Source organism: Nelumbo nucifera, chromosome 6 (assembly GCF_055504915.1).
Source record: "Nelumbo nucifera cultivar China Antique chromosome 6, China Antique-T2T, whole genome shotgun sequence".
Classification (NCBI taxonomy): domain Eukaryota; kingdom Viridiplantae; phylum Streptophyta; class Magnoliopsida; order Proteales; family Nelumbonaceae; genus Nelumbo; species Nelumbo nucifera.
The window spans coordinates 49,617,692-49,633,651 of NC_142654.1; the positions used below are offsets into that span (position 1 = coordinate 49,617,692).

Here is a 15,960-nt window from a genome sequence, read left to right on the forward strand (position 1 = left end):
GCAAATATTGGTTGCAGTGTCCCGATTTTCTTCCCCCAGCGGATAGACTATCGGAGCCGAGGAATCTTTGGTCACCTGCTAGGAACAGTTGAGCTTCGCTGACTCCAGCCGATTTTTGCACCCCTAGCCTCTCTTTCTCCCCAACCTTCAACGTCTACATGCTAGACTCTTGCCGATCTCCCTCCCTTCTTCGTGACAAAGCTCCTCGAGGAGCACTTGAGGTTCTTACAATGTCCTTGCTACCTCTTATTCACTGAAGCTTCAAAGTCTTTTTGCCTTTTGTGTATTTAGCAATCACCCATACCCATTCTTCTCTTAGATCCCTACTTGAGAGTTTTTTCAAACGACCCCTCCCAAGTTGCCTTTTACCAATAACACCCCTTCCTTTCTTTACCCTCCATCCTCCCCTACTTCCATGTGTGATTCAAGCTCCTCCTTTCTTTTGCCCTCCTTCCTCGCCCCATGTCCCTTACTGAGAAAATCAGATCCTAACTCTTCCTTTGAAATTCCAGAATTGCCCCCTCAACATCTGCCTCACTCTTGTCTTCCTCCTTCGATTGACTCTTCGTCTCCCTCTCGTGAACACTGCATTCCTGAAATCTGTCGTGGACTCCCTCTTCCTCCACTTCATTCCCCTCCTTTTTGTCCCTCCGAATTGAGCCAAAGAAGGTTTCATCCTCTCCCTCTACTATCAACCTCAGATTATATTTTTCCCCAGCAAAAATTAGCTCTAACTCGTTTGGAATCTCTAAGAAACCCCAAGCCTCAACCAACAACCTAGCTGAATCTAATTTATTCTAGGTCCTATTCCTACTGTCAAATTTCAGGAATCCACCGTTTACCTGATTCCTCTCAACACCTTCTTTGCTCACTCTTTTCTATAGAACATAAAGAGATAGGGGCCATCGTTTAACCTTCTAATTCCCATTACCTTTTTCCCTCCTCACTCCAACTTCACCCAGGCTTTAACCTTCTCATCATCCTACTCTACCCCAACAAACCTACCCACTAGACTCGCATTCAACACTGATAACCTCTCTTTCATCTTCCACTTGAACCAAATGAAACTCCATCTTCTCTAATCTTACCTCAACGTGAAGCAGCGGCCGTCAGTCATCGGTCTCCAGTGGCAGTCTCCAGCTTCACCGCTGTTGGCAGTTTCCAGTTCAATTTTGATGGGTGTTGCTTACAAGTGGAAGGGGATAGAAGAGATAGGGGTAGACCAAAAAGGACATGGGTAGAAGCAGTAAGAAATGATGGATTCACCCCTAATATTCCTTAAACCTTTGTTTTTAATTTTCAGTTAAAAGAAAGAAAGCTATTGTCTCTTCTAAAGAAATCTCTTGAGAATGCTCCGCCTGTTAGAGATTTTGTTGGTGCATTGAGGGCATCTCATATGCGAACTGGTTTACCAGTTCTAATAGCTGAAGACTGAAGTGAAGAAAATAAAATTAGAAATATGTGAAGTGGAGTATAGTGAAGATTTCTCTAAAAGGTATGACCTTATGTTCCATCAGTTGGTGTGCTGATGCATTCCATCTACATGCATATCATTCATATGCATGAAAGTATCCCTAAGGAAAAAGCTGTAGGACCGTTGAAATTAGGGCTGTTCATAAGAAGACCCAAACCGACCAAACCAACCAACCCGGTCCGACCCAACTCGAGTCGGCCGGGTTTTCTTTAGCGTCGTTCGGTTTCGGGTTACTAAAAAGCATAAACCGATGGGTCGGTTCGGTTTTGGTTTCCACACATGAAAACCGAAACCGACCCGACCCGAACCAACTTAGTTCCTAGTTAGTACTTAGTAGTTAGTACCTAACTTAGTTTCTACTTTCTAGTTACTTATAGTTACTTATAGTTTCTACTTTCTAGTCTTCTCTTTAGGAATGCCATTAATGGCAAGCATTGCAAGAAAAGGAATGTCATTAATTCCATTAATAGCTTCTTGCATTTTTTTGGAAGGTTTAAAGAAAGGATCCTATTCTCTAAGGTCCTTTACACCAAATAGGTAATTACAATTAGGTGTCTTTTTTACTTAGATTAGAAGCCTTCTTAAAAATTCCAAATTTTAGTCTTCTTTTTCTAACACAATTTGACTCTCTTTTCTTGGTAACTTCTAACTTGGTCTGCCTTTACTCCCTTAGCCCCTCAACTCAAGCACTCAAACCGACCCAAACCAACTCAAACCGACCAGGTCGGTTTTGCCTAACACAGGGTCGGTTTCGGTTTCATTTTCAAGCAACCCGACCAGGTCGGGTAGGTTGGAAAAACAGCAATAAAACGACCCAACCCGACCCGTGAACAGCCCTAGTTGAAATATTTTACTGATTTGATGTCGATGTCTCCAATGAGACCTCAAAAGCATATGAAAATTTTATCCTCTGGAAGTTAATAACTCGATCAACACAACTTCATATTATCCTTTCAATGATTCTTATGTGAAATCCAACAGTCCTGAGGGAGCAGTTTTGCTACTTCACTTATTCCTTCTTTTTTATTCCTTTTTCCTTTCCTATTTTTATATCTAGATCTTATATGTCAGATGTTGTCATGAGACAACACCATGAAATAAATTTATTACTTGGCTATGTTCTTTTATACTATACTTGCCCTACCTCTTATTCTTCTCTCTTTGGTGGAAATGCCAGTCATTCAAATATAGGAAACATGTCGGAAATGTCAGAAGTATCGTTAAGGAAATATTGTAAAAATTATAAACATGATGGAAATATTGTAAAATATGCAACAATATAGAATGATATATTATGAAATGATAAAAGAAGCATAGACAAACCTTTTTAAATTATTATCTTGTTCCAAATCATTAAAAAAGGCTAAGAAACAAAGGTTATAAACAAAAGAATGCGTTCTAAAGTTGTCTTGTAAACCTTAAGATTTAAGACTTAATGATAGAATGAGTTAAATGAAAATTTAAACTCATAGAAAATGTAAATTGTTGTAAAAAATCAACCAAATAATCTATTAGACAGAAAAAATTAATATTCAACTTCATGTTTGAAATGATTATTGAGGTAGCTCAAAGTGGTAATCATGCAAGTCAGGTGGGCAATGACACTGTTATTCCACATATCTATAATATTGTCACCAAATTATGTTATAATACCATCTCTTGTACTTTGTATAATGCTGGTAGTGTTTACTAGGGAATATGTCAATTCTTGTAAAATTTCATATTTCTATCTATGGAAGTGGAAATGGAAATATGTTGTGGGAACCATAGTTGTCAAGGTGACTAGGCGCTTTTCAAGGAGCATGTTGCAATCGTGCTGTGCAGGTGGTGACGTCGGTATTGCAGTGTTCGGTTGGGACTAGGTGGACTAATGCAAAGCCAGCCTGTGTGGGAGCTGGGACTACGAAGCGTGGTGGAATGTTATAATCCCTTTGTCCCACATTGGTAGTATGGGATGTTAATGTGAGATATCCCACATCGATAGTATGGGATGCTATTGTGTGCCCCTTGATCTCTTTTATTAACTTAATTCTAAAATTAAGTACATTACTTGGATGCCCTTAATGGGGCAGCCAACACTAAAGAAATAATTAAAGAAAAAAAAACCCATAACTAAGGCCCATAACTAGCTTGTTCATGGGCCAGGCCGGGCCGGGCTTTTACTCTTCATTAATGGAAATTTGTTAGGCCCGAGCCCGAGCCCGGCCCTAATAAAAAGCCCGAAGCCCGTGGATTCACCGCCGGTGATTGTGTTCGTCGGAGCTGAGTTCGCGGTGACTGTGAGTTGCGACCTGCGATTTTAACAGTGATCAGTTCGCGTCTGAGCAAGAGAGAGAGAGAGAGAGAGAGAGAGAGAGAACTCACCGCTGCTGCCGGTGCCTATATTCGCCGCCTCGCCGTCGCCGGTGTCTGAGATTCGAAAGAGAAGTGAGATTTGAGAAGAGGAACGAGAGAGAGAAAGAAAGAGAGAGAAGGAGAGAGAGAGAGAGAGGACTCACCGCCGGAGTTGTTGCGCCGGTGAACGTTCGCCGCTTTGTCGGTTGTGTGGCTGCCTGAGAGTGTGAGTGAAGGGATGAGAGATCCATCCTATGGACGCCCAAAGATTGCGGAATGGGCGAATTTCAAAAATTTTATCTCTCCCTTCAACTGGGAATCGTATTCCCTATTTAGAAAATCATATTTTCAAGGATCAATCTTGAACCATAAACTGAAACAGATCAGAACCAAAAGGAGTGGGAGAGGATTATACCTGATACGGAGAAATACTATCTCCCAATGGAGGTGTTCAGGCCCAAGGAAGGATCCAAAATCTGCTCCCACTGAAGATGGCGCAGTGAAGGATGGAGCAGAATCAGCAATGTTCTTCAAAAGAACTTGACCCTTCGCAAGAATCAACTGGACGGCTTGTGAGTACAGCTCCAACCAATCTTTTCCCAAAAGATTGAGATCAAGATCAAATCTTGATTGCTCCCAAGAACTGGAGATCGAACTGAAGGAATGGCAATGGCAGGAAGGTGGCGGCAGGAGAGAATTCACAGTATGCAGGAAATCTCTCAATCTCTCTTTCTTTAAGAGAAGAATGTTGTTGATGATGTTGTGTGTTTCAAGGCTGCCGCTCCCTTCCCCTTTTATAATCTTAAAGGGACCAGCTCCTAATCAGATTAGGAGTTGCTAATCCAAATCATATTTGGGTTAGAAGTCCCTTAGTGATAAGGGATAATCCTTATCTTATCTGCAAATCAGATCAGCTGTCTCCTAATCTAATTAGGAGGTGTCCAGATCTAAATCTTATTTAGATCTTGGACTCTCTGAGTGGATAAGGTCTAAGCCCAATCCTTTTAGCTGACCCACTTCAGAATTCGCCCCCCTTTAAATGACTGATTAAATCAGCCCAGTTCGAAATGGGCTTAAGGCCCATTAAGGTTATGTACTCAAAAAACCTTCCAAATTGCTGCCCAGTTGGGCTTCCTTGTATGGCGTGGGACCCAAGCATTGATCTACACATCAGCCACATGGGTTCAGCCCAGCCTTTGTTACAAGGCCCGGCCGAATGCACTGCTGAAGACAGTGTACCCCCTGAAACCCATCAAATGAGCTCTATGGGCCCAACACTTACACTAAGTGGTCCCTGGGCCAAGCCACCTTGTAACACCCAGGGACTGTGGGCAGATGCAAGATTAGCCCATCAGGCATTATCCTCAATGGTCTTACACTTAACCTCTCAGCCCATAATGATCATACACTGCCCGACAAGAGAGGACCTCTCCCTCGGCTGCAAGGAACAGTGTTGCACTCTCCACTTATATGGATCCCGGGAATTAAAACCTTCTTGCAAACAATTTAGAAACCATACATATATACTTTTATATCTTATATAAAATATATTTTGCAAAACAAATCTCAACGGTTGAAATCGGCTGCCGGCAGTCTTGGTTTCCATCAGTGAGAGTGCATCCCCGATCATTACCTTTGTCCGACAAAGGGGCTGATCCTGTCACTATGATTACCCACTCAGATGAATTCTCGGACTGTCCCAACATACCCAGGTTTTGACCCCCGCTAAGGATCTCATTGATTGGTACATCAAAGACAGCCCAATCCGACACCTAGTGTAGTATCATAATCGAGTCTAGGGGTCGGGTGTAACTTTCCAGTTTTGCCCATCAATCTCCAAGGTCCAGGGCAATACTGGAAATCTGGTCCAGTTCAAAGATTCAATTAATCCTACACTGTATGTGCCTAGGGTCTCACCCTGGTAATTGAGACAGGCCACCCCAACCGACTTGGTGGCACCACAGTGTCAGCCTTGTCAGGATAGGTCTCCCCAGACCGACCCACTGGCTGTGAACATTCTAAACTAACACGAGTCTCATTAAGTGTCCAGTTTAAGGGTATTCCACAGAAACATACCAAGGGAACATGAATCAAATATGTATCTTTATTCATTTACAATAAACTCATAAAGTACATCATTCTGATTGAAGCTAAGGGCATACAAAACTGTCTAACAGTGAGGACTGAGAACTGTGGAGGATGTGGAGAAGAAAGGTTCGGTTGGAAAAAGAGGTGAAAGAAAGAGGGGTATTCGACTAGGGTTTTTAGCTTTAATTATAGGTCGGGCCGGGCCGGGCTCGGGCCGGGCTATTTCGGCAAATCTCGAGCCCAGCTCGAATTTATTGCGGGCTGGGATTTTTGGCCTGAGGTTAAGCCCGCGGGCCCATTTGCGTGTTCAAGTCCGTCCGGGTGAACAGGTCTACCCATAACCAACGAACATAACCTTAAACACTACTTAAAAGAAATAAAAAAACACTAAGCCCATTTGGTCCATTCTCACTACACTCCCCCTTAAGTTGAGCATAGATGTCAATCATGCCCAACTTGCTTACATAATGTTGAAGCTTTGCCTTGGAACTCCCTTAGTTAGAAAATCTGCTAGCTGCTCTTTTAGTGCAATGAAAGGAAGGCACACCTCTCCTGAAGCCACTCTCTCCCATATAAAGTGTCTGTCTACCTCAATGTGCTCAGTTCTATCATGTTGAACCGGGTTGTAAGAAATGTTAATAGCAGCCTAGTTATCACAATACAACATTAGTGGTTCGTCACATGAAACACCATCTCATCAAGGAGAGATCTAAGTCATAACAATTCAGAAACCCCATGGGCCATAGCCCAATACTCTGCCTCAGTTGAAGATCTAGCAACCGTTGACTGCTTTTTACTTCTCCAGGAAACAATATTTCCGGCTACCATAGCACAATAACCTGATGTGGATCTCCTGCCATCCACATTTCTTGCCCAATCAGCATCTTTATATACTTCTACCTTCATGTGGCCTTGTTTAGCAAACAATATATCCTTCCCTAGGGTTCTCTTAAGATAACATAGCACCCTTTCTGCAGCAGCCATATATGTGTCTCTGAGAACATGCATGAACTGGTTGATGACACTCACAACATATGAAATGTCTGGACGAGTCATACATAAATAAAGAAATTTCCCTAGCTGAGAGTTTATGATTCACATCAAAAGGGGTAGGGGGCAGGTTTAGCACCAAGTTTTCCAATCTCAGTAAGAAGATCTAACACATACTTTCGTTGAAAAATAAAGATACCTTCCTTGGACCTAGCAACCTTAATGCCAAGAAAACACCACAACTCCCCTAAGTCTTTGATCTCAAATTCAGAACTGAGAAACTTCTTGAGAGCACTAACTTCTTCTGTATCACTGCCAATAAACACCATATCATCTACATAAATAATAAGGAATGTCACTAGGTGCTTTTTCTCTTAACAAAGAGGGTATGATCTAATTGAGTCTAAGTCTAGCCAAACTAAACAAGAGCAGCCCTAAACCTGTCAAACCAAGCAAGTGGAGATTGTTTCAGGCCATAAAGTGATTTCTTTTACTTTGCATCTCCTTGCCATATATACCAGGAGAAAGGGACATATATACCTCTTTAGTGAGATCACCATTCAGGAATGCATTCTTAACACTAAATTGATATAGAGGCCAATCATAACTCACTGCTAAGAATAAAAGAACTCTCACTGAAGTCATTTTAGCAACTGGAGAAAAAGTCTCAGTGTAATCTATCCCATATACTTGGGTATTTAGCAATAAGACAAGCCTTATACCTCTCAATTGACCCATCTGCACAATACTTGATAGTAAAAACCCACTTGCACCCAACAGATTCCTTCTCAGCTGGCAAGTCAACAATATCTCAGGTATTGTTTTTATGAAGGACTTCTATTTCAGTCCTCATAGCATCCCTCGACATTCCTCCCCATCTGTTCTTTGAAAATCTTGTTCACCAATCTTTGGTAAGTGGCCCTGGCATCCTTCAGTCCAAAAGGCATTACCTTGTAGCAATAGGTGCCATGCTCGGTGATGAATGAGGTCTTCTCCTCCTCGTCGGGATGCATTTTTATCTGGTTGTAGTTGGAGAAGGCATCTATGAAGCTTAGTAGTTCATACCTCGTGGTGGCATCAACGAGTTGATCAATCATCGGCAAAGGAAAACTGTCTTTGGGACAAGCCTTGCTGAGATCTGTGAAGTCAATGCATATGTGCCATTTCCCATTATCTTTCTTAACCATGACCACGTTAGATAGCCATTTAGGGTAGTGTACTTCTCTTATGAAGTCGGCGCCGAGTAGCTTGTCCACCTCCTCTTCGATGGCTTTCCAGCGCTCCGGTGCAAAGTTCCTCTTCTTTTGTTGATCTGGCCTATAGTTCGGGTCCACGCTCAGCCTATGAGTAATGGTTGAGGGGTCAATTCTTGGCATATCAGCGGCATACCAACCAAACACGTCGGTATTAGCTTTGAGGAAGCTTACTAGTTCGAAAAGTGTCCTGAGGGGGGTGAGACCCGACTTGTACTGTTTTCTTGGGCTCAGCCTCATCTAGGGGAACCGAGATGAGGTCCTTAACCATCTAGCCTCAGCCTGACGGTTCGTCCCTGAGCTCGAGCCCCTCCAGCAGTAGGGCTTCTTTGTTCTTGCCTTTTAGCGCCGCAACGTAACAATGTCTGGCAGCTTGTTGGTTTCCCCTGACTACCCCTACATCATGCTTTGTGGGGAACTTCATGGCAAGGTGGTAAGATGAGATGGCCGCCTTGAGTGCGTGAAGGGTAGGCTTCCCTATGATGGTGTTGTAAGGTGAGCCTATCTTCACGACCAAGAACTCAGTCATCCGATTGATGTGTCGAGGTTCGGTCCCTACAGTGACTAGTAGGGTTATCTTTCCCTTAGATCTGACAACTGCTCCGGAAAACCCAACGAGTGGCATGTCAATGGGCTGCAATTGGTCTGGTGTCAACCGTATCTTCTCAAATGTCTCATAGAACAGGATATCGGCCGAGGAGCTGTTGTCTATGAGGATCCTTTTCACCATGTAGTTGGCGATGATCATTGACACCACCAACGCGTCGTTGTGGTGCATAGAAACCCCTATAGGTCGTCATCTAAGAAGGAGATGAGGTCCTTCGACCTCAGCCTCTTTGGTGCTTGGCTCTGAATGTTATATTGTCGGGCATATGCCTTTCGAGACGAAGCGGATGCTCCCCCTAGGTCGAGCCCCTGGCTATGACCAGCGACTCTAGCTAGGGGGTGATGGGTGTGGGGCCTGGCTTGTGGCTATTACGAGGATGATGCCGGGGCGTCACCTTCAACATAATCTTTCAAGTGCCCGTGGCGGATGAGGGACTTGATCTCGTTCTTGAGCTCGCAACAGTCCTCGGTGTCGTGGCCAATGCCGTAGTGGTACTTGTAGACTTCTTGGGGTTCCCCCTTCTCAGGTTCCTCTTCAACTTGACCGGCCACTTCATGAATTCCTCCTTCCCTACTTGCATCAGTATGTGCGTTCAGGAGGATTTTAGACTTTAGTGGCATGTACTTGTTGAAGGAAGGGGCCGACAACTTCTTCTCACTGCCCTTGTTGGTGGGATCATCGCCGCAGCCATCCTTTTCTTCCTCTTCTTGTCACTGGGCCTTGCTTTTGGATCCTGGAGGCGTTTGTTAGCTTCGGCCTCCTCGGTGGCAATGTACTTCTGGACCTTCTTCAAGAACTCGGCTTTAGTCTTGGGTGGAGTCTTGGAAATGGGCCAGCTGAGGAGTCCAGGCCAGAGGCCACTGATGGCCGCATGCATGGAGATTGAGGGGTCGAGGTCCTTGACCTCGAGTTCTTCTTGGTTGAACCTCTTCATATACGCCCAAAGGCTCTCCCCGCGCTTCTGCTTGACGGACATCAAGGAGATGATAGTCTTCTAACACCATTGACTATTCACAATGTGACCTAGGAAGAGGTCCACGAAATGTTCCCAAGAGCCGATGGAGTGTGGAGGAAGTGTCAAGAACCATCGGCGTGCTGTTCCCTTGAATGTGGCCTGGAAGGTTCGGCACATGAGGGCAACAGATTATCCATGCAGGAGCATGAGGGCCCGGAAACTTTCCAAGTGGTCCTCGGGGTCTGTACTCCCATCATAGGTCTCCAATGTTGGGACCTTGAAATTTGGCGGAAGGGGCTTGGAGATGATGGAATCCACGAAGGCCTCCATCCGGGTGAATGAGGCATGGCAACGGGCAGAGGCGTCACCTCGGCCCTCCTTTACTTGTCAAAGCTGATCTTGAATGGCTCCAATTTGCGCCTGAATATGCTGATAAAAAAAATTGTGCCTGAATATCTTCGAGGCGCTGGTCGATGTAAGGCATCATCGCTTTGGTCTGGTCCTGATTCTCTCTCACACGGGACGGGCCGACACTATTCCTGGAGTGCTCAGACGCTAACACGTCCTAGGCCTTGTGAGCACAACGATCGTTGAGGAGGTCGGAAATTGGGGCGAGAGAGATGCAGCACCGGCCTTTTGCCCTCGGGGGGAGGACTATAGTGACCTGAGCGCCCGTCGTCATCTCGGTTGGTTGCCACGTGACGGTGTTGTCAGTTTTGTTCTTGCACACATCGTGGGACCCCACGGGGTCGCCCCCTCGGCTGGGGAGCCCAGGGGTCTTGGAATGGGGCTTGCTAGCCTGTCGGTTGCTGTTGTTGGATTCCGAGGGGTCGGCCCCCTCCAGGATGCCCAAGTGCTGGCTTAACGGGGTATGGGTGGATCGCCCACCGTGTTGTCATGACTAAGTTCTGAACGTTGGGAATGGTGTCTTGCTTGTTAGCCATTTCGGAGACACTAGTTGATTAGTTTAGATTTGTTTTTGTTAGTGGAGAGTTTTGAAGACGCTTCCCACAGACGGCGCCAATTGTTGCTACCAAATACGGAGCCGAGGGCAACAACATAATTTCTGGTGTCCGAGGCCAACGGATCCAACCTGCTGAGAGAAAGAAGAAGTCAAAGGCCCCGAGAGTTACCCTAGGGGCGTAGACTCCGACGGTCAAGTTAGCTAAGAACTGTGAGGAGTTGGACCAAGCAAGAGAGGAAACTTAGAGCTTAAGTCTGTGTGTCTTTACCTCAATGTGGGAGCCCCTTTTATAGCCGGAATTGCCTTAGAAGAGGGGCAGTTGGGAGCAGGTGGCCGCGGTTGGTAGTGGTTTATGATGGATGGCCAGGATGCATCTGGCCGACACCACGTGTCAAGATCCGCAAGTCGGCCAGATATCCCTACATCAGTTGGCTTTAGTTTTTACCTCAATGTGGGAGCCCATTTTATAGCCGGAATTGCCTTAGAAGAGGGGCAGTTGGGAGCAGGTGGCGGCGGTTGGCAGTGGTTTATGATGGATGGCCAGGATGCATCCGACCGACACCACATGTTAAGATCCGCAAGTCGGCCAGATATCCCTACATCAGTTGGTTTTAGTTTTTATAATAGAACTTGTTGCATGTTATCATGTTTCATTGTGAGGAAAGTAAAAACAAACTTAATCTTCAAGGGTTTCACTTTGATAAAAGAATCAAACCGAGGAAGAGGAGAGAACAAGAGCCCTCCATTATTCCCACACAGTCCTCTAAGTCAAGGTGAGTTAATTGTCTTCTTCTTCATTTTGTGCTCTGGTTCCTTTCATTTTGTTGGTTTAAAACAGTGGTTACACCCCATTTTTTCCTCTTCCTTTTTGTATCTTTTCCCCACGTTTTTTGAATCGTTTTATATTTTTATTGGACTAAAACAGGAGCTCCACCACTTCTTTTGTTCTTAAATTTCTTGGGTTTTTTCAGCTTTTTTTTCTCATCTTTGGTGTCTGAAACAGGGCAGAACAGGGGCTCCACCCCTTCTTTTCTTCTTCTTCATATTCTTCTTTTATTTTGGTATTTTCTTCACCAGCTTTTTTGGGTCTAGAACAGGGGCTCTGCCCCCTACTTTTCTTATTCATTTTCTTCTTTTATTTTAGTATTTGTTCCCTAGGTTTTCTTGATCTAAAACAGGGGCTCCACCCTTTTGTTCTTAAATTTCTTGTGTTTTTTAAGCTTTTTTTTTTCTCATCATTGGTGTCTGAAACAGGGGCTCCACCCCTTCTTTTCTTCTTCATATTTCTTCTTTTATTTTTAGTAATTTTTCACCAGCTTTTCTGGGTCTAGAACAGGGGTTCCGCCCCCTACTTTTCTTCTTCATTTTCTTCTTTTCTTTTAGTATTTGTTCCCTAGGTTTTCTTGATCTAAAATAGGGGCTCCGTCCCCTTCTTCTCAGGTTCATTTTGTTCTTGGTCTAAAACTCTAAAACAGAGGCTACACCTCTTGCCTACTTGAAGCAAGACTGCAAGAAACACAAGCACAAAAGTAAGTGCAGAGGTTTGTAGGTTAATACATAAAACCAAAAAAACTAGTTCAGAAGGGGCAGAAATCCATCGGCCTTTTATTTTTAAATTCCATCGCCTAGGCAAGGGCTAGGTGCCCACCTAGGTGCCTGGGCGCCCTATGGTTGCCTAGCCCTGCCTTGGTGCCTTGAAAACTATGGTGGAGACTGTCTCTTGTACTCCACAGAGTGCTAGTAGTGTTCATTGGGGAATATGTTGATTCCGGTAAAATTTCGTTTCACTACCCATGGAAACAAAAATATGTTATGGAAATACTAGGGAATTTAGGGGCATTTTAAACCATGTACCAAACACTCTCTGATATCATTCGCTGCTATGTTTCTCTTTGTCCTGTTCAAAAATAGTAAGATTCATAAATAAATTTCAGGGGTTGACCATTTACCATATTGTTCCTTTCATTAATGGCACACATGCAACTTTATCAAGATAAAATTACCGAATAAGCTACATTCAAGTGATTCAGGGGCAAGAAACTAAACACTCTTACGAGCAAATGGGTCAGAAAAAACATTGTCACATACCATACAGTGTTGCAGCTACTTAGAGAATTCCATGTTGAACCTAGTCTCTTAAGTGTCTTTCAAAGAAAACTTGAGGGAGAAATACACGTACATAGCAGCATTTCCTAGCTGGCTGCTGTCGTTGGATTTGCAGTTCAATAGATGAGATGGCTGCCTCTGGTTTTAACATTTTTCCCAGGTAAAACCGTAAGCAGTCAGGATGTGGTTGATCATAAAGAGAATCTTGATGTCTTTATTTTCATATTCTATAATTTAGAACACTTAAAAACATTTTCTAACATTTGAGACAAATGAGGGTGGGATTTTCACGAGTATATGCACTTATGTTACATGTAAAACTGTAGAAGACACTAAGACTATGGTTTTTTGTTGTCATTCTCAATTGAAAGTACAGAGGAGTTAAAAATTGCATTAAACTTCAGATATATAGGGAATAGATTTGGTAGGTGGTCATTTCTTGAGCTTCTTATCAGTTATCACCAAAAAAAATTGTTGAGCTTCCCCAAATAACCTAGGAATCTTCCACGAAAAACTTAATTTGGAGCTCAAAAAGAGTCTCCAATCTCTACATTCCTCTCCCCGCCCTTTTGTTAGTGGAAAAAATATTTGGCCTAAAAGACCTTGCTATCTGTTCAAAATATTCCCTCTTCTATGGGCAACTTCATATTAATAAAATAGGGCTAATGTGGACTTTAGGACTGAACACATAATCCGGTGGCTAGTTTCCCTATCTGATGGACAGTGTGGATCAGACTGGTTACCGAAAAAAGTGTAGATCAGCCACAACATCTCTCCACGTGGCAGACATTGGTGGTCATATAGGGAAGCTCCCTACCTGACCCAATTTAGATACATATTCCAGATGCATACTCGTCATATTGATTCCTCAAGTTTCTGGGATTACTAAACCACGGTTATTTTTCTTATATGTTGATAATTTCAGCATATCAACAACTACTTAGCTTCTAAAGATCATTCCAGGATCATTGATTTTATGTTAAGGCCATCTAGTATTGCAATTTATAGCCCATTTTAGAGATTTCATACTTTGGTTTTCCATATAGGTATTTGCTGACATGGAGGAGCTTGGTATTCGTCCAAACAATTCAATTGTTTCTATGATGGGAAATGTATTCCAGAAGCTGGAAATGATGGACAAATATGAGAAGTTAATGAAGAAGTATCCGCCACAAACCTGGGAATACCGATATGTTAGAGGCAAGCGTGTTAAGATTCGGTTGAAAGATATTCATGAATTCAATGATCAGACTAACAAGGATCAAGATGAATCAGACGACGAAAAGAAAAAGGATCAAGACGACTTGGATGAGGTAAGGAACAAGGATCATGATGAACTAGATGAATAAACAAGATTTTGTATGCATTTGATAAGGAAGCTAACAAGGGTTTAAATAAACCCGATGAAGCAGCTCGATTCATTTTTTTCTTGATGAGCCTAAGCTGGTTACAATGTTACATCCTTTATCCTTGTATTATTTATGGAAAATTTTAGAGGAATTTGTACAACAAAAATACCTGTCTCCAACTATTCTCTCTCTGATCAAAATTCCGTCACGTATCGGCCTGTATCAGCCGATATGTATCGTATCAGAGCCTTACCGATACACCCCTACAGGGTGTTTCGGGTCGGCGAGTGGTTCAGGGGGTAGACCGGCCTTAAACTGGCCCCTCTGAACCAATTCCGAAAAAAATAAAAAACATAAAAAAACAGTATCGTATTTTTAACCTCTCTCTCACACACACACAAAGAATCCACGTTTATTCAGCTTACGGAGATTAGTGATTGCAAAGCTTGCCTCTTCTTTATATCCAAGTTCTAGACTTTAGTTAGTTAGGAATTGGTTTGGGAGACAAAACTACAGAGCAAATCAACAATAGAACTCAATCAAGTAGAAGAGATCAGACCACTTGCTTGGGTCTTCAGCATTAAGCAGTCCTGGAGGATCATGGGACAAGCTGTAATATGACATTGTCAGCACAGTGTTTAGAGAGAAATTATTGTACCTAAAATATAAATTAGTTGCATATTTCAGTGAATGGAAAATGGGAATCAGATAATGTTTATGCATTTTTGTATGAAAAGTTGGTGGGTCTGATATTTTCGTTGTTTGGGCCAGTGGAGGCTGAATCCAGTATTCTTTTTTTTATACAGAGATTTCATTAAATGATTAAAAAAGTGGTACATGGAAGGGGAGCTAAAATATATCTTAAAAAAAGCAGTACATTGGACAAGTATTCTTGTGCTAACCTTCTCACCTTGACTTAACAGTCTGATATCCTTCTATTTTGGATTTATCTTTGTTTCAAATTTCAGTGGGCGGTGAAACACTTACAGCGTCTGTTTGATTTATAGTCGAAATCGAAATCAAAATCCTTTGAAAATAGAAGCGGAATGATTTATTTTTATAGTCTGTTTAGTTCAGACAGGAATTGAAATGAAAATTAGAATCAGTTAAAGTGGGATTTCATTCCAAGGGAACAAAATGGCCACTCCTTTAAATAGGGAATGACATTCCACTAAGAATACGAATAGGACTTTATTTCCATCCAACCAAACAGTTGAAACCGGAATGGTCTATCCAATTCCGATTCCAGACCCTTATTCCTGCAAACCAAATGGGACGTGGCTGCGGCACGTTCACCACCAGGTGGCAAAAAACCAGTACGCTGGAACTTCGATGAATAAACAATTCCAAAATCTAATCTCGATGAAATACCTTTCCGGGCAAGATGATTCATGGGCCTTTATTTTCCATGTTAATTGTGTGGGCTGGAATCTGGATCGAACTGAAGGGCTTGGGCCTGAGGTCGGCCTTCAATTTCGTGGTGTATGAAAGTATGTTAATATGCCAGTTGGCAGTTGCCATGCTATTTGGGAGGACATGTACAACACATTGCATAATTTCTTGATTCATGGTGACAAGTCACAACTCACTATTGGTAGAGTTAGGTAAGAAGAATCCCCATTCCACTGGTAAGTGAACAGAGAGAAACACTGCATCCGAAAGACAAAGCAAATCCAGAGACAACTAAGTGCATGTTTCGCATTTGTGTTTCGTTTCACCTGTTTGTCACATAAAAAAGGGTAAATTGTTGAAATCTCCCCTAAATGTTTTTACCATTGTCGAAATCACCTTTGAATTGTACTAACTGCAATCACCTCTCCTGAATTTTTTGATATAGTTG

At 42.9% G+C, this 15,960-nt stretch overlaps 1 protein-coding gene across 1 annotated transcript in view; it reads left to right on the forward strand.

Moving 5' to 3' along the window:
• EMB1417 (Pentatricopeptide repeat (PPR) superfamily protein) overlaps window positions 1-14,286 on the forward strand; it is a 46,016-nt gene extending 31,730 nt beyond the window's left edge. Inside the window, exon 8 of the mRNA XM_019200415.1 lies at window positions 13,818-14,286. Within this exon, the coding sequence (XP_019055960.1) occupies window positions 13,818-14,120 (303 nt within the window). The 3' untranslated portion in view covers window positions 14,121-14,286. The remainder of the gene's footprint in view (window positions 1-13,817) is intronic.
• The last annotated feature ends 1,674 nt before the right edge of the window (window positions 14,287-15,960 follow it).